The sequence below is a fragment of the Vigna unguiculata genome, chromosome 5 (assembly GCF_037176805.1).
Source record: "Vigna unguiculata cultivar grain cowpea cultivar isolate G323 ecotype 2 chromosome 5, ASM3717680v1, whole genome shotgun sequence".
Taxonomy (NCBI): domain Eukaryota; kingdom Viridiplantae; phylum Streptophyta; class Magnoliopsida; order Fabales; family Fabaceae; genus Vigna; species Vigna unguiculata.
This window is the reverse complement of record NC_140796.1, coordinates 54,481,582-54,501,770: the sequence shown is the minus strand read 5'-3', so window position 1 is coordinate 54,501,770 and position 20,189 is coordinate 54,481,582. Positions and strand designations below refer to the sequence as shown.

The 20,189-nt window shown below is 26.4% G+C and overlaps 1 protein-coding gene across 1 annotated transcript; it reads right to left on the bottom strand.

The window, feature by feature from the left end:
• Positions 1-8,021: 8,021 nt before the first annotated feature.
• On the bottom strand, positions 8,022-10,506 carry LOC114185498 (auxin-induced protein 22C). Its single transcript, XM_028073245.2, has 3 exons — positions 9,976-10,506; positions 9,409-9,502; positions 8,022-8,388 (listed from the first exon to the last, which is right to left on the bottom strand). The coding sequence occupies exons 1-3, from the start codon at positions 10,340-10,342 to the stop codon at positions 8,274-8,276; spliced, it is 576 nt and encodes a 191-aa protein (XP_027929046.1). The 5' UTR covers positions 10,343-10,506; the 3' UTR covers positions 8,022-8,273.
• Positions 10,507-20,189: the final 9,683 nt, after the last annotated feature.

The following is a 20,189-nucleotide window of genomic DNA, read 5'->3' as shown; positions in this document are numbered from 1 at the left end:
ATTATAAAAGGAAATTTTATTCCTTTTTATTACTTTTTCCTATTAAAACAAATTTCATTTCAAAGTATTCAATTTTTTGTGCGTGTATTTATATTTTAATTAAACTCATTTTTTTATTTATTTTGTTTTCGACTTTAGCTTTTCCGGAATCTTACTATTCGAACAAATAAAGTGAAACATATTCTTCTAGATGTTACATCAATAAACATATATTTCATCAATTATAACTTTTTTCACTGGTCGCAGTAATTTATTTTCTCTTCTTATCGTTTAAGTATTTTATTTTAAAGTCTTCTTTTTTGTAAATAGATTCAGCGTTTTTTTTTCTAAATTATTAAACTAAATTTATAACACAACAAATGGTAAATATAAATTCTTTCGCCAAATAATAATACTTGTGTTATACATCATATTAGTATCTTTTATCACAAATATCAACAATTTTACATTGTTAAACCGTTATACGAAGAATGTCGTGTTTTTTTTTTTCTTCTTCTAATTGTCGACTTATGTTATTTGTTTAAATTAATTATGTACATATTTATATTTTAATTTCTTATCATACTTTATAAAATTTATTTCAATTCCTAAAACACATAAGTTAAATTGAACTGTTTTGAGAAAAAAATTAAGATAAGTTCAAGTCTAAATGCCTATATCAAATCTAAAAAAAACTAGTTAAAGTTATTTAATTGACTTATTAAATTATAAATAATTGATAACTTTAACTAGCTAGTAGATAAATATTTTCTTTTATAAGCTCTTTATAATCTTAACACGTGTGAGGCTCTTTCTAATCTTTAGTTTCAATTAATGTTGTTCAGCTATCATAATTATACTTTATATGATTAAACACCATAAGGACCAAATCTAAATCTAAGCAACATATATATAGACACATAAGACCCTTCTGGTTAAACAACATGGGGACCACGGTTTAAGCTATTCATAAAAAGGTAATATATATATATATATATATATATAATTATTAAATTTAATCAACAAGACGAGTAGGAATTGTGGTTAAGCACAGGAGATTATAGGTAGAAAGCAAAAAATATTTTTTGAATTTATACTTTTAATTTTGGTGTTTTAAATTAATAAATTAGTTCTTTATACTTTTATATTGAACATTTGTACTCATAAAGTTGAGAAAAAGATTAAATTTACATATTTCCAAATTTTGAGTATTAATTATTAAATTTTAAAATACTAAAACAAAGTTTGATTAAGTATAAGAAGAAAAGCCTAATTTTCCTAAAATAAAGATACATAGAAACGTAAGATTTGATTAATCACCACAAGGAACAAGTCTAAATCAAAGAATATATAAATGTGTAGGATCTATAGTTAGAAAGCCATTGAGATCAATGTTTGTATAGTAGTATCGAAAATGAAATTCGTCATTAAGTTGGATAATCAATGCAAAATTGAGAAATTATCATTTATCTTACTTCTATAAATTAATTAAAAACTTCTTAGATAATAATCAATTTTAACGTACAAAAATATATTTAGAAATCAACTTAAATTCTAATTTTTTAATTACAAAAGACAATTCTTTCTATAACCAAAAATTTGATAATTAATATTTATGATTAATTTAAAAACGAATTCATATTAAAAATTATATTAGTTATCAGTTTTTAATGAATCATAATTTATGTTAGTTATCAATAATTTTTAAATTATAAATTAATATCTAAATTTATTTTTATAATAATTGATTTTTTTTATTATTAAAATTAATTATTATTCAATGATTTTAATTATAAATTTAAGATAAATGAATATATAACCAATTTATATTCAATTTGTTTCATTTGCTAATAACAAAAATTTAATATATTCAAGGGTATAATTCAGAAAAGGCTTAATGTTTTATCTAGATTCTAAAACTACCATTGAAATTCAGAGTGTAGAATATTTGTTTCTTATTCTAATGTTTTCCGCGAAACTCAATCTATACTAAAGAAGCACAATAGTCTCTCACTATATATAAATATTTAAAAGACAAACTGTTACATGAACAAAATAAAAGTGTTACAACTCTTTTCAAAAAGATATTTCATTTAATTTTGATTTTAAAAATTTAAGAAAATATTAACTTTTTTAATCATTTATAATCCTGCCAGTTACCTCATCTTTGATTACACATTTTGTTATTATAAAGTTGTCGTTTTCTCAATAAAAGATGGTTTCATTTTATCAGTAATTCTTTTTTTAACTTTAAGATAACTTAATTTGTTTTATTCTTAAATACCTTTATTTCCACTATTATTATATACTAAAAATTACTTGAGCCTTAAATGGAGAAAAGCTAAAATAGAATATAATTAATAACTTATTTAAATTTTGCATTGAAAATAGAAGAATTAAATATTTTTCTCTATTTTTTAGGAATTATTATTTTAAATTGGAAAAATAGTTTACATGGATTTATTTATTGTGATGTGAACGAAAGAAGTTAAAATAAACAAATTAGGCAGAAGGTAATTTATAAATGACATGCTAATTTATATTTTTTTTAAAAATTAAATAACAGTCAAATAAATAAAATATTTCTAAAATTCAAAACAATAAAAATAAATAGTTGAAGCTTGGATATGTGAAAGTTTTTCGAGACAAAAACTATGAAAATTGGTCACGGTTTCCTTACGAGTTTAACTTATAAATAAGATTTAGGTTATTTCTCATACATCATCTTAAAGAGTGATAAAGAAATATTTAAAAGAAACTAAAGAATATTTTAATAAAGTGTAAATAAATTTTCTTATTAAATTTTTTTATTTATATATTATACAAAATCTAGTGTGTAACAAAATATATATTTATATCAGCTGTGACTGAATAAGTAGAGGCTGACAGTCACAAGAAGATATTCTAATAAAAAAAATATTGTTTGTAACACATTTATTTGTTCATATTTATTATACAAAAACTTTAACTTCAATATTTTGTGTAATGTTTCGGTATATAGTATAACATTTTATTGCTACAATATAACAATTGATGTTAATGAATTATCATAGTTAGTGTTAACATCATATTTGTATTGTTAATATTATTACTTTTATATGCTCCATATTTATCCTATATATTGACCACCAAGTTAGGTTTTAAGTTGTCAAAAAAATTTAATAAATCTCATGTTGGTAAAGATATAGTATAACATTATTAAAGAGGCAGATTTTTATTCATATTGGTCAAAATACTATACAAGATTCATTTGATGTATCCCATCATTAAATGTGAATATGGAAAAGAAACAAAAAGAAAAAATCAGTGATTTAGGAAGAGAGAGTGTGGGAGCATAGCTAGTTGCAGTAAACAATTCATTTGTACAAAACGAAGCACCTTTGAAATTAAATATTCATTTGACACGTGGAGATATAACTCATTTAGTTTGTAAAATGACAATTGTAATAACTTATAAACCCTATTTATAGTCAAAGGTGGAGATCAATTTAAATATATTTTTTTGTTTAATTTCTTTGATATATTTTTTAAAGGTAAAACTATGATCGAAGTTTTAAATTTTAAAACAGACAATAATTTAAATATAATAATTAGTTTTAACTCAATTCCACAAAATCGGTTTGGAAGATAAGGTTTGTATCTCACTTTATATAATATGAAATTGTCTTATCTTTTGATGTGAAACTTCCGATAAAACGAATTATGAATTAATCTTATCTCTTGTTGACGTGAAATTTTCAACTATAATAGATAATTTAACTATAATTTGATTGGTGAAGGTGTAAAAGTGAAGAAAGTGGTAGGAGTATACCCCATTGGAGGGTGTTATTTTATCCTTTAGCAATGAAATGAGAGAGAAAAGAAAAGAGAGAGGTAGAATCCTATCATGATATTCGTTCCGGGTGAGGCAGAAGTGAGTGTGATCCCGTGTTCTTTCCTAAAGGGGTAGCAATTGATGCCTTTGTGGACCCTTTTTCTTCTTCTTCTCATACTGTAACACTAATAGTACAACTATTTCTGTTTCCCTCCTTCACATGCCTTGGCTCCATAGCCTTTATGGTTACCCCATTTAACCATAGACATCCTATGGCCATACCCTAACATCAACACACTCTTGTCTTTCCAATTACCTATAAAAGACACCACCCCCATTACTTCTTCTCTTCCCTCCCTCAACCCTAACCCTAACCCTACCTACCTATTCCCCTGTCATTTCTATCTTCTCCCTTACTTCTTCCACCAACCCCACAATTTCGAATCTTTCTTTTCTCCTCATACAATCCCATTCTATTCTATTCTTTTTCTAGGGAGCCTTCAACACTCACCTCACATTCCACATAACATACTTCTTAAATATTTATATTACAATTCTCGCACCGATTAGAAATAAGAATGTATGACACGGATACGGAAACGGGTACAGATACGATACAGATACAGATACGAAAATACGATTAAATTGGAAAAATATAGGACACCGGACACAGCGTGTGTATACATGTTGAGTTTGAAACTGTCAATTAACATATTGTCAACTAACACAAAAATGAATCTAATCTATCTATCTAATATCCAATATGCAAAAAATAGTGATAATATAAGATTTGTTCGTTATTTTAATTGTCAAAATCATATGGAAAAAAAATATCTTTCAAATTGGATATAGTGTGTCCTACAAGTATTGTACGAGTGTCGGTATCTGATACGTATCGGACACGGGACACACCATTTATGAGGTGTGTCAGAGCATCATATATAATGAGTGTATTGAGTCTTGCATCGACTAAAGACAAGATGACTTTATAGTATATAAATGAGTACAACTATAAAATAATATTTATTTTATAATTTAATTAGTCAGATAATATTCACTTTCAAATACATTCGAACAAAATTGATTACCATATTAAACCTAATTTTATATGTTAGAGACGGAGAAGATGCATTGATAGAATGCGATCGAGATGAAGGGTGATGGATGCATGCATTGTTGAAACTCGGGGTCCCAAAAATTCTTACATGCATGTGTTTAATTAAGTGGACCCTTGCGATGCAATGAATTGAATATAAATAAGAAAGAAATAGTTCCTTTAATTGCATAATATTGGTAAACTAAATTAGTTGCAGGCAGACAATTAAGATCCCAAAGGAACATTGATAGCGATGCATGCGGCTCCATGTCCTTTTTCCCTCTCTCTCTCTCTCACGTACCTTCACCAAATCTATTCTAATTTTTATTATTTTAACACAAATCTTAATCACCCATAATAAACACATTTACCACCACTAAATTTCTCTAAAAAGGTACTTATAATTAATCTAAAAACTAATTATTAATAAAATTAGCCTCTCTTAATATCATGCACGCAATGTTTTACACCTTTGTTTACGTGGTTGACCGTGGTATTATAGAAATTTGTAGGAATCTATTTATTTGGTGTGTAACATAATTTACGTATAATTTTGTCTTTTTAGTATGTGGTCGGAAACACGATTATAAATTTGTGTTTATGCAAAAACGTTTGTGGGAAGTGATTAACTTCTTTGAACGAATATCGATGCTTCGAAAAGACTAGTCCTTCACTCTTAATCTAGAGGTGTCCCAAGTTCGCCTAAAATAGCAAATTATGTTCATAGGTTATTTTCAAATGATATTAATTTATTATTAATGATGATGAATGTGGTATGAATTTGACTTGAATAGACAACGATGTAAAATTTCACATCATAAATCATCGATAATTGAATTAACTTTTAATGTAATTATAGTGTAGTTAAATTTTAAATCTCTCGTAACTTTTTATATTTTAATTAAATTTTTATATCTATTGGATATACTTCAATTTTTTTTTTAACTTTTCAATTGAGTCATTTTCCTGAATATTTGTTATTTGAGTGATGTAATTATTATCTTATTTTTGACTTTTCTTATTTTCAAATATTAAGAAATATAATATCTTTTTATGGATGTAAAAAATGTTTAATATTATTTTATATTAATTAATAATAAAAACTCATATTTTTAATGAATTATGATAGTTGACAAATTTTAATAAAGTTTCACAAAGTTTAATTTCTAAATTACACCAAACTTTTTTTTTCTTTTCCTAGATCACATAAAACCTTACTTTTATTTATTAAAATGTCGTTATTTATAGTAAAAAATTTGTCAACTTTGTTAAAAATTAATTTTCCTTTCTTAATACGTGGAAATAATGAAGTAAGAGGACAAGATAAAGTAATAATCACTTTATCCACCAACAAAAAATTAAACAACATGCAAACAATTGAAAAATAAATTTTTTGAATGAGACTGAATTAAAATTACACACATTTATGAGTGAAAGGTTTTTTGGTCTCCCATCAATGAGCAACTTGAAACTTGATTAAGCTTAAATTTTCACACAGAGAATAAATTCAATATATATATATATATATATATATATATATATATATATATATATATATATATAATTATTTCAAATAATAATACATTGAACATATAATTAATTTAAATAGGTAAATAAATTTTAAAACTAGTTATATATTAATGCAAATAACAAGTAAATATTTTATAATATACTGAATTATGTCTTCAAATCATGAAATTTGGATTACTAGTTTCATCTCAATTTTTTTAATCTCTCAAAATTTGAAAAAGAAAACGGTTTCAGTATCTATGTACTAAACCTATAATTTAAATATAAACCTTAAAATATTCATTTTAGACGTTGGACATTAAAATCACATTCTTTTTAATTTCGAGGGTCTTTTAAAAAAGAAGAAGAAAATTTGACAGACCTAAACTAGAATTATCCCAGATTATAAAATGACTAGAATATAATTAATAATTTATAATAATAATCAATTACATTATCCTAAACACTAAATTAGTTAAAGAGAATAAATTTAAATTGAATGACAATTCATACTAATATTCTCCATTAACTCAATTTAAAATAAAAAAATTTATTTTTACTGATTAAAAAATTAAAATAACTTTTTAAAATGAAAGTAATTATTAATTTTTTTATAAATACGATAAATTTATAATATAAAGAAAAATAATATTTCAGTACCTTGATACTGAAACAAAACAAATAATACTGATTCAAATATTATTCACTGACGTAATTCATAAAGAAATTATTTTCAAATCATCAGTTAAATCAAAGTGTGGCTTTTACAAGATGATAAACAATACCACGAGTTTTTAGTCCTCCAAATACTAAATTTGAGAGAAAAAAAAAAAAAAACTAATTCGATTTTAAGGTTTATATGCTGAAAAAAAAATGTAAAAGAGGAGAGATGAAAAAGTATTTGGAATAATTAGTGTAAAAATAAATTTGAACGAAAATTATATTTATAAAGTTTAACAAAAATATTAATAATAATAATAAGTTGTGAAAAGAATTGTAAAAAAAAAAGAAGAAAAACAGATAAAGATAAGATCCAACAACCAGTATGAATTGACTTGTGAAATGCTGTAGTTAGTTTGTAACTGTATTTTACTGTACAAGCCAATGAGTATTAATTTTTGTGCTCCACTAGACAATTCATTAATAATATATAGTTAACCATTTATTTAAACAATTATTGTTAAATTTATTAATATTTGTTCATCTCTGATATTATTTTTAAGAAGTCTCAGAAAAAGTACCATAGTGGTCAAATATTAATTAACATTGGTATTTCTTAAAAGAAGCAGTGTTAAATAAAATATACATCTAGTTAAATTTATTCATAGTGATTTTTTTCCCACCGAGTGAAAAATAGAATAAAATAATTAAGATTGAGATATTGATTAATTTAAAAGTGTATTTTGGATGTTCAGATTCAAGTAAGATTCTGCACCTATGCTGGGATTAAGGTAGTGTTCGATTTTTGCGCTCGTGTCATGTTGTGTTCACGTGAATTAATTATAAGAGTATATTTAACCTAATTAATCGGCTAATCTAGTTTACTATATAATATAGATATGAAATTTTAAAATAATTGAAAAGGATAAGCACGAGAAATTAAAAGGAAATTGGAGGCAAAAATGGATGGACAATAAGTTTGGTGTAATTTGCAGCATATTAACAAATATGACAAGACATATACTAAAACGATGAGTTTGGAATTCCCTATTTCATTAAACAGCATTCTTAGAGTGGTTCATGCACCATACTATAAAATGTTGCTTCCTCAAATACAATAAAACGACAACATACGAAACTTGATTTTTTGTGTTGAAAACGTGTACGACATGAATTAGAAGCCTATCTTCTTCGCTTCTTTATCTACTATACTTTTCATTTTCTCACGCCTTCTATGAATCCCTTTAAAGACCCTTTTGGCTGCAGATCGAACCCCTTTGCATCTGATCTCTTCATAATCCTCAATCTCTTGCATGACTCCCTAAACATCCTGCAACACTTTTTACATCAATACTTACACACATTTTAAAAAATAAATTTAATTTTTTTTTTTTACTTTTTTCTTGAACATTTTATGATCATGAAAAAATATATCCATCACTGAATCCGATTTATCTAATGAGTTATCGTGGTTACCTTCTATTAAATATTAAAAACACATTATTTTAATATTTTTAAATTAATAATCATCGATATATTTTGAAGTCACAACGGAACAAAATTCAAACTAATTTACCATTAAAGGTTTTGCTTTTTCTTTGGTGAGGGCTCAATTGATTAGTGTGTATCCCCCACCCTTCCCATGTTGATGTGCCGAACATTATCATAACGAGGGATTCACGCATGTCGGCAATATATGATCCAAGATCATTTTTTTTAATTGTTTCGGATAATGATACTTAGCATACAAATTAAGTAGAACTAATTAATTAGGTCAATCGACAACATAATCGGCACATGTCTAATCAAGTGCTGTGTTGGGGGACTACAAAATTATTCTCCCAAACTTGTTCTGCGTTCAAATCACAGACCAATTCGACTACCATTTAAATTTGGTGGGACTACTTGTTTATTTGACCCATGATTAGATTAGAAAGTAATGCATTGTTAATTACATAATTGCAATTAATTAACAGTAATCGTTAATTATACTGATAGAGATAATAAAGTAGCGAGATTAACGAAGGTTTTCAGAAACGGATTCAAAGTTTGGTGTGTGGGTTATGCTGCGCTAACACGGTGATTGAAGATAACTAGTGGAAGACACGCACAAGTACTTGTGGTGTATTTGACTCGTACGTGTTTCACACGCTTATCACTTTTGTCTCTTGAAACATGAATTCATGCTCCCACCCAAACCAAAACAAACGCAGAACAGATTCATATTTAGAAGGAAATTTGAAACCTTTACATGAATCTAACAGTTTTACGAAGTTCATTTAATGTTATTGACATGTTTTAAAAGGACATAATAAAAAATTATAGAAAAAAAGGGGCAAAAAAGACTTACTCCCAAGGAACATCTCCAACCAGCATCCAGTCACCATCTTTGTCCTCGTATATGGGAACGTGTTCAGCATTCTCCGCATCCTTCAACGCTTCGCCTGTCAACAAAATTTTTAATCAAAATCTTCCTTATAATATATTCTTCATTCCCAATTTTTCTTTTTTTACTTTTTTTACTTTTCACCGACATAAAATACCTCTCTGAAACTGAAATCAAAACACTTTGCAATGAAACAATATAAGGGTTTTCCTTTTTTTTAAAAAAATTTGTTCTTTTAAGGAGTTGCTAATGTATACTTATTCAATTATGATAAACTCTGTGTTCTTAAAGTTCAAAATCCTTCTTCTTCTTCTCTTCTGACTCTCTCTGTGGATCATTAACCGTATCTTGCCTTAACTTCTCATATATATAGCTAGCCAGAAACTATACATATACTTAATTAAAGTCTATTTCGTGTTTATAGATAGACACATAACGGAATCTTAAACTGCATGTTTCTTTCTTAAACCTTAACCAGGTACTGTAGACAACCTACGAAGCAATATCAGGAGAAAGAAAAACGTGACTCACCGATTCCATAGGAACCGAAGAACTTGTCCAAGGCGAAGGCCAAGTCGGAGTATCCCTTGTGCATAGCCAAATCAATTTTACGCAAGAAAGGAGCACCGTCCATGCTGACTTTGACGTAGATTTTAGGTTCATTGACGGTGTTCTTCTTCCGGTAGGAGCAGACCGGAGGCCACCCAACGACTTGATGATTCTTGGTTTCTTTTTTGGCATCTTCTTCGGAGGAGCTGTTTCGACCGTCGATGTCGGAGAAGAGCCTCTTGTTGTTCTTCTTGGTGTTGTCCTTGTCGTGGTTGTTGTCCCCAGCGGCGGCGCCGGGAAGGCCCAACCGGAGCTCGGTGATTTCAAGGCCGAGATCTTGTTTGTCCATTTTTTGATGAGAAAAGAAAAAGTATGATGAAGAGAAGAGGTTGTTAAGTGTGTGTTTATATATAAAAAGGTGAATGGAATGTAGTGGGAGCAATGAGAGGGTGAAGTAGGAGGTGGTCGGTGAGATGAGAAACAAATGTGGGGACGAAATGTTTCCCCGCAAAAACCATTACAGAGAAGCAGCATAAACTGGACAAGGCATGGAGACATATCTTACCACTCTTCTCATTTCCTCGCATTTCATCCTGTCCGTCTGATCTGCTTACTGGGAACACCCCATGTGATCTCATTTCTTCCCAAAACCCCAAGAAAATAATTTATACCCCACCTTTTTTTTTTTCAATCATAACTATCTTTTAAACATTTTCATATACTTTTCAAATCTCAAAGACTTCAAACAACTTATATTACAGGCTAACTGAATTTTGAAATTATTTTATTTTAAAATTTTAGATTAAATTAGTTTTTTATCTTTCGAAAAAAATATGTAAATTTAGTAATTTTAATTAAATTTTTTTAGGTTTATTTGATATTTCGTACATATTTTAAGATTGTATTTGAATTGTTTATACTGTTTGACATATTTTTGCTTTAACGTTAAGTCAAATACTATTATGAAACACGCTTGAAATGTCAAATAAATTTAACAAAATTTGATTAAAATGACCAAATTCACGTATTTTGAAAGATGAATGACTAAATTGGTCCAAAATTTCAAAATGAACTAATTTCAAATTTCACCGAAAGTTAAGGGACCAAAAACATATTATTAATCCCGTATTTTAACATATTTTTTTAATTAAAATCAAGAGATTTATTTAATAATTGAATAGCCACAGAATGTTTACATTCTTTTATCTTTAAATTGTAATTCAATACTATATTTTAAACTTATAAATTACATTAACAGAGTTAAAATAAATTTAAATTAATATAAATTTAATAAATAAAAGCTGCATAACAGAAATTTAATCAAATGACGAGTTTTGAGATGAAATTGTCCCATTACAATTATTAAATATTAGAATAGTTGGAATGAGTTGTAATGATAAAATTCAATTAAGATAGCGCATCAAAACGAGAAATCTTTTTAGAAAAATTATATATAAATTGTAAATGTAGACAGCTAGAAATGTTAGAGTGGTCATAATTAAAAAAAAAAAAACGCGCACCATTTTTTAAAGTAAACTTTTAATGTTGATATCTTTTTCATAGTAACTAAACATTTTCAGTTGATAAAATTCGTGTTTTATGCGCACTTATTATACAAAAGCAACACTAATATTATGTTTAACATGTACAAAATAAAATGACTATTTATTGAACATATTGGAATTAAAGATACATATGAACTTTTTAAAACAATTTAGGATACTTTAGTAAGATGTATATCATGAAAAAGACAAGTAAAGTTGCGAAAAGTTGTATGTATGAAGAGACCAATGCAGTACGTGTTCATTTATCAAATTGATAAAGATAAAATAATAAAGCATGAATAACGATTAAGTGAAAATCTTATAATCCAACATTATTATTAATTTAAATTGCAATTGTTACAAAATCATCATAATTTTTTTCACAAAAATAAATATTTATATATTTTGACAATAAAAAGTAAAAACTCAATTTTTTTTTTACTTTATAAGAGTTGACAAAACCTCATTATACTTAAATAAAATACTTTTATAAGATTGTATGTTATTCAATGAAAAACAAAAGTGGGCATAAATAATAATTTAATTTTATTAAAATTAAGAGAGAATTTTCTTTCTTATTTAATGAGATGGTTGAGGAGATGTAGAATTAGATTATTGTGTGTATAGGGAGGAAAATCAGATGATGATGACCAATGCAAAGGCATAGTAATGCGTGTGATTTGTGAGAAACATGATCGTGATGATGTAGGGAGCATAATAATGAAAGAGTCTAAGTATTTGTAGGACCCTACCCTACCAAATTCTCTCTGGATTGAGAAGGATCACAGCTAATTCTGAGTCAAACTTAACTATTCCTAGGTCCAGGGAACACTTCGGACGTACTCAAATTACTTATTAAAAGGGCCTAAGTCCCCTATAAATCACAATTATGTCAACCATTTTAAGGTTAAACATTCTCACCTTTCGGAGACACCATATACAAATCCAACACTCCCTTCTAATTTTTCTCAAAAACTTTACCCAAACATCATATATAATAGTAGAAAAATTATACTATGACTCTCATCTTTTACTCTCTGATATGATTTAGTGTGTGTTAGAAGTGAAATTTAAGCCTAACTCAACTCTACAAAACCGACTAATAAGGTGATGACCGCTCTCACTTATATATTGTAAATTAATTTTATCTCTAGTCGATGTGGAACTTCCAATAGTGTATCATTGATTCTTCTAAAAAAAAGATAATAGTACATTAATCAATGACCTACGCTAAGTCACGCCAGAAAGTAAAAAATGGAAGTCAAACAATGTAAACCATATTATAATGGTCCATAATAGTAAATAAACACATGGTGGGTTATACGTAGATTATTTTTTTTGAAAATTTTCAGTCAATTAATGTAAGGACGATTGATGTTGAAGGGAACCACGTTCTTCAAGACTAAATAAAGAGCATGCAGTTTATAATAAGCTAGGGTAATGAATCTTAACTAACTGCAATTAAATACTATAACTCATGCTTATCTGAATTATTAATTATATATATACGTCAGAATCAAAGAATTTTAAACAAGCCAATTTGATGGAAGATGCATTGTCTCGAGTATGGAGTGTTATGAGTGATCAAAGGGACGTCTCGTGGTTAATTAATTAGGGTTTAGGAAAATCGAAAACTTTTCAAAGGTATTTTTCGACTTTAGTGCATGCATGTTTCCCTGTTTAAATCTTTAATTATTTCGTTTCAGGGTGGTAATCCCAAGGCTGCATCTATTTTACAACAAAATATTTATGCTAAATACTGAGTTCAGTGTTATTTCTCTGATGAGTTTAATATATCATGCATTAGCGCGTGCTTTAGGAACAATTGATTATAGAATCTAATCTAATGTTAATGGAGATTATAGGTTTTCCACTTTCGGCAAGTTCTGATGGCATTTTGAGTATGCATGTCTTTCATTTTAGGAATTTCAGGACCACATGTTACTGAGTGAAAAAGTAATAAAGTCAGGTTCTTTACTGTTAACAATATATTCTAAAAATTACTTTTAACTTTTTAAGTTTTAGGGTTAAATATGTTTTTAAATTTTTAAATAAAAATTGGAATTAGTTTCTCTTCAAAATTTTAGCCTAATTTAGTTCATAAATTTTAGAAATGTATAAATTTTAGCCATGTGTCAGAAAGAGATTGAGGGCACATTCCGGCTAAGAAAATCAGTGAAATCCGTTTTTGCATAGCTTGCATTCTCTTTATTCGCCAATGAACATCTACCTTTCGTGTAATGTGCATTTTTTTGCTTTATTTAATGGATCCTCGAACTTGAGTGAAAGCCAATGCGTTTTCCGAACCGAAAGGGGGTCTTGAAAAAAAAAGGCCTACCCCTTGGATTGGAGATGTTGAAGTTGCACATAAAGTGGTCTCTACATTTCAAATGTGTTTTATGATAATATTTGAGTTAACGTTGAAGCGAAAATGTGTCAAAGAGTGTAAACAATTCAAATACGAACATGAAATACGCTTGAAACGTTAGATAAACTTAAAAAAAATTGTTATAAGGACTAAATCTACGAATTTCTAAAAATGAATAACTAAATTGGTCAAAAGTTTCGAAGAGAGACTAATTCAAAATTTCACTAAAACTTAAGAGATCAAACACATATTAACCCTAAATTATACTACTACCTTTGTTTTTAATCCATCACAAATAAGTTATAACAGTTAGAATTAAGTTACTTGAACTTCGAAAAATTAAAATATATGATATGGATAATTATTTAGGCTTTAAAGTCTCTTATAAATTGTTGAATAAATTATATATGATCATTTTGTGAAGATATCTCGAAACAAATATCTTGGACTTTATCAAATAGGACCTACCATAATTTTAAAAGCTACTAATTATATATTTGATGATGAAAATAATGTATTCCACTCTTCTGATTCTATATGTTTTGTTGCGTACTTAATATTATACAAAAGATCTGAACAAACCTAATTATTTTTCACGTATGTTTTATTTCTTGTATACACGAATCTCTAAAGTATATTAGATAAAAAACAAAACCTATAATTATTAAATTAATTTTAAAATTTTATGATAAAAGTGATTTCAATATCTTATAACTCGTATCTTATTGAAAATAAATCTTTTCAATTATCTTAATAAAATAAAATTCCAACAAAAAAATATGAAGATCTATGTTGAAGAATCTGTGAGTTTTGTTGTGGTAATTGAAGAATGTGCAGCTGTGTCTCCAAGAATGGTAGCTATAAGAGAAGTTTTATATATAAAGATGAAGCAACTACTTACAACTAACTTATAAAATATATTATTTTGAAACGTTAATTGTTATTATTTAAATGAAGTGTCCCTTCACAACCGAGCATATGTTTCCCACTGCATGGACAAAGCCACACGTGATGCACTTCTTCCTTTATCTCATTCTCTTGTAATTTCATCTACCTCAAATTAATTACCATAATATAAACCTTAATTAAACCAATGCGTATTTCATTTTTGGACTAACGTTAAATTTTAATGAAAGTGTTGTCCTCTGTTATCTAAAGATGTTCCAAACAGCAAAGTTACTGGGGCTTCGGATCTCTCAAAAGATACTCTGCATTTTAAACTTATATTGTTTAAAAGGGAACAATCACAGTCTTTAAAGGAAAAGAAAAAAGTGTTTCTTTCGGTAATTTAACATACAAAGAAACATTATTTGACAGTAATTTAAAGTTATCTTTGTGAGGAACGTTAAACTGAAAAGGAAGCAGAATTAGGTGGGAAGATGGTCCAGTGAGCCCACAAAATAGTATGGCAAGAACTATTTTCAAAATTCTAAATTTTGAAAGGAAATTGAAATTTTATTATTTATTTTTAAAGTAATATCAAATTTAGTAGTTAGTTTTAATATACAAATTCATACAAATATAATATATTTTCTGTATCAAAATTTTTTTGACAAAAGATTCAATTAAACATGTCCTATTAAGATGAATAATAACCCAAAAAATAATTGTAATTCTGAATATTTTTACTTGAAGAAGAATATATCAATATAAAAAGGATTTACTGAGGTCAAATATGAGTTTAAATCTTATATATTAATTAAATATAAAATATTAAAAATTATATAAAAATAAAAACTCGTAAACTTTATTATGTAATTTTAGATTGAACATGATACTAATTTCCGATAGACTTTACCTAGATTTCATTAGTATTATAGTATTTTCTCTGTAAAAAAATTCTTTTAAATTCATCTCTATTCAAAACTTTCATTTTATCTTCAAAATTTACAAAATAATTTCATGTTAGGTTTATAGGGAGGAAGTTTTACTGGAGAGATATAACATCAATAAGACCTAAGCCCAATCATATAAGACACTGATACCACTTTCAACTCAAAACTTTAAGCAATGGATTTATAGGTCTTTATTCTTATATAGTACTCTATTTCCTCATTTTTGTGTCAATGTTGGACTTAGATTCACACTTGAATTCCTAAACTCCATGAATCAACATTTAAATATTTTAGACAATTGAGTTACGATTCTGTTTTTTCATCTATTTCCCATTTTTTAACATTCATTGAAACGGAAAATTTTGAAAAAATTGGAGAAAGACATTATCTATATAATATATGCGATGTGACTTGAAAATTATGAATCATGTGTTGTATCTAGAAGCGTAGAAGTAATAATATGAGAGGGAAAAACTGAAGAAAATATGAAAAACCTGGGGAATTAATGCACACCATAGTTGACCATTATTTAATTGCTTTCTTTTCTCAATTTCTCCTCTTGCTTTATTCATTTGACGACAAATAAACATGTTTATTCTTGCTTTAACCAACACACTTTAAAGACATTTTCTTTGGTGTCCTTGCTTTATTTTTACATATTTCCTAGGGTTTTTTTTTTCATTCCTGTTCCTATAACTGCTGTTGTTCTTTTAATAAAAAGCAAAGTTTTATTTCCCTGATTCCCACTACAAAAGTCAATATATTGAAAGTCCACACTAACTATTCGGATTAAATTATAATTTTAAAGAAATATAATATACCAAAAGTTCAAAACACTTAAAACAATTTTTGTCCTTCAAAGTACATGTTTGAATGAAAGAAATTTTTGTGTATACTAAATATGTTTTTTTTTTCTTTAACTTTCAGTAAATTTTGGAATTAATCTATTTCAAAATTTTAAATCAATTTAGTCCTTCATTTTTTGAAATATATGAATTTAGTCATTTTAAATCAAATTTAGTTAGGTTTATTTGATGTTTCGTATGTATTTTAGGTTTGTATTTGAGTTATTTATACATTTTGACATATTTTTGCTTTAGTATTAAATGCTTGAAATGTCAAATAAACTTAACAAAATTTAATTAAAAAAACTAAATTCACATATTTCGAGAAATGAAAGACTAAATTAATATAAAATTTTAAAATAAATTAATTTTAAAATTCACCGAAAATTAAGGAATAAAATCATATTTAACGCTAAAATATCACACATTCAGACCTACCTAGTCCATTTCCGGTTGGCCTTAATTATTCTACATCATCACCAAAACCTGACACCATAACAAGTTAATTAACATCATTAATATTAAAGGAGACCATTATAATGACTCTGCAAAATATTAAAAAAAAAATACTAAGTATTCATTATTTTTTTCCTTACTGTTTATAACTAGAATAAGTATAGCAAAATACAAAAAATAAAATAAAGAATGTAAATGTACGTTAACATTTTTCTTTTTGGAAATTGAATGAAGTACTTGTTTAAACTGATTGTGCTTCTGAACAGTGGAATTCAATGATTAATACTTAATTGATGATTTCAATGTCTTACCCTTGTTTTTTCCAATTAAACCAAAACTGTGGATGAATGTAGTTTTGTTTCTTTAGTAACAATGATACATTCGAAGAAGCTTCTTCATGGATTAAAAAAAAAAAACATGTTATATCTCTTAAGCTTCTATATTAGTCAAAATATTTCTGATCTGTTGCAGGAACTATTGTATTGGGTTTTAATTTATTTCATGGTAAATTCACTGTATCATATCACATTAATTGTATTTATATGTAATTTTTACTTTAATAAAGAGGTCTTATAATACTTACACTTTAATTAATATTTTTAAGATATATATTTTTTTATTAATATAACTCAGTTTTAAATCTTATACCAATATCTAACATTAGACATTTTATAAAATAAAATCTTACACTTGACATTGTACTATATAATAAATTAATATGTATCCTTTATTAAATATACATGGTATGCACATTCTTTTTTAATAATGAGTTTTTATGGTTTAAATCTGACATTGTATCCTTAATATATTTCTTCGTATACAAGCCATCCTAATGTGATATTTTAATTTAGTTTTCGTGAGTTATGCTATGCTACTTTTTAAAAAATTTATGTATATATATATATATATTTTTTTCAGTACAAGTATCTTATAAAATATCATTTAATAATGTTATTTACATTTCAACATAAAAATACTTAATTTTAATCTCTTTATTAATAATTATTGTGATTGATTTTGTTCAACTTATATTTTTTCACACAATAGTTATTTTTTGACAGCAAAAATAAATCAATGAAAATAAGGTCAAATAAATGTGGAAAAATATCTGGATTGGTAATTTGAAAGTGCCTTCAATTTAAAATGATGGAGTTACACGCTTCAAACAAGAACCATTTGCTCCGAGAGATTATGATTGGAATCGACAAAAAGTGGGCCCGGACATGGGCTTGGGCTTTCCGCCACTTGTCACAAGATGATGCACATGACCCATATTTATCCGGGCCCACCATTGTGTACTGTAGCTATTTGTGGTACAAACTATGCAATGTGTATTCCACCCGTCCATTTCCTTCAGATTTTTCTCCATCGGCCCATCAAAACCCACGTAATAATGCTTTATAATAATGCTTTATTTTTGTTGTTTTATTGAATTAGAGTCCAAATATCATTGTCCATTTTTTTCTACCGAAGCGTTAGCCCGTTTTAAACTTACGGCCCATACAGTGAATTGTGAATTGTGTTTCTTGTGTTATGGCCACATGCGGTTTTGTTATTATGTGTATGTAGATAAATAGGTTATTTTAAATTAATGAAGTAATCATGTTATGCGAAACTTTTAACTGAATTTATGGAAAAATAATATCGTTACTATTAAATAATAATAATTTTATGCATTTTAAAATAAGAATATATTGAGAAACCTCTTTGTCATTAATATCAATAACACTTTACAGCAATAAACTCAGAGATATATGAAAGCTGATTCTTTTAATTGAAAACATCTTTTAAAGCTTACTAATTTCATATGGTTGTGCTAGAATTCAAAAATTAAAACTAATTTTCAATTGCACTTAATTAAGACTGTATCAATACTAAAATCTACTTTATCATCGAACAAGTTTCTCTTCAATTTCATAAATGCGATAAAAATACAATCTGCAAAAAATAAAATTTCATTCTTTAATATTATGTTATAGCTTAATGATGGAATAATTATTAATTTCAAACAATTATTTTCGTTCTTTTAGAAGTTATATTGATAATTATCTACAAAATATATATCGATAATGTCTTGTTCATTTACAGACGAAATTTATCCTTTATCCAAAATTTATATGAAAACTAATAAATTTAACTAACGATAATAAGAAAAAAAAAGTGATTTCTTCACAGCATATTTTTGTTAGACAGACGAAAGGATTTTTAACCTAGTTTTGAAATGTATTTCACATCTTTATTCAAAATGTTGTCTTGTAAGTATTTATAAACATAAGTTAAAAGAGTATTTTAGTTACCATCGTTTAATGCTTATAAAATATTTTTTTAATGAAATAAAAAAGAGATAAAATGTCCGAAATTTTATACTATAAAATTTATTTGCTTTATTCTAAAACAATAAAAAGTAATTAAGGATCACAAATCTTCAGTCGTCCAAATAATTTTTTTAATGACAAGTATATTTATTTTTTTATTAAGGATATACCAAGATGTGTAGTCCTTTATTTTCTTGAAATGACTTGACGCATATTTTATCATAAAGTAATTATGAAAATATCAATTTTAAAGACAAACACGAAGACATTAATAAGACTATTAAAAGACTACATTTATATATAAAAAAAATATAAAGTCACCGAAACTAATTCAATTTAAGTATACCATTTGTTGACTCTAATAAACAAATATCTATTCACTCACTTGATTGATCCATTATGGTCGTGTTATTAATCTTTCAATTTCATCCACCCATCCATACATATACATATACATATATATATATATATATATATATATATATATATATATATATATATATATATATATATATATATATATATATATTTATTTATTTATGCAAGTAATTAGTGCACTGATTCTATATTTTTTCAAAATTTCAAATAGTTTTCATTTTAATTTTTTTTATACACTCTTATTATTGGGCTCGCAAAGTTAATCTATATTCAATTTATTATTTAGTGCCAACAAAAATATGATAGAGTTTTCTTATTTTACAAATGATCACATATTTAATAACATAATCTGTAAAATAAAATAAAAAAGCCTTATCATCGTAAATATTATACGTCGTTGGATTAACTTCCTCACGCTTCATCAGACGACGAAGAAAGCGTTTATTCAAATCGAA

Bases quoted from the DNA above. Each gene is read 5' to 3' on its own strand.
- LOC114185498 (XM_028073245.2), bottom strand. From the start codon at position 10,342: ATGGACAAACAAGATCTCGGCCTTGAAATCACCGAGCTCCGGTTGGGC. The intron at 9,503-9,975 runs GTGAGTCACGTT...TTTTGTTGACAG, and splicing joins CTTCGGTTCCTATGGAATCG to GCGAAGCGTTGAAGGATGCG. The intron at 8,389-9,408 runs GTAAGTCTTTTT...AAAGTGTTGCAG, and splicing joins GTTGGAGATGTTCCTTGGGA to GATGTTTAGGGAGTCATGCA.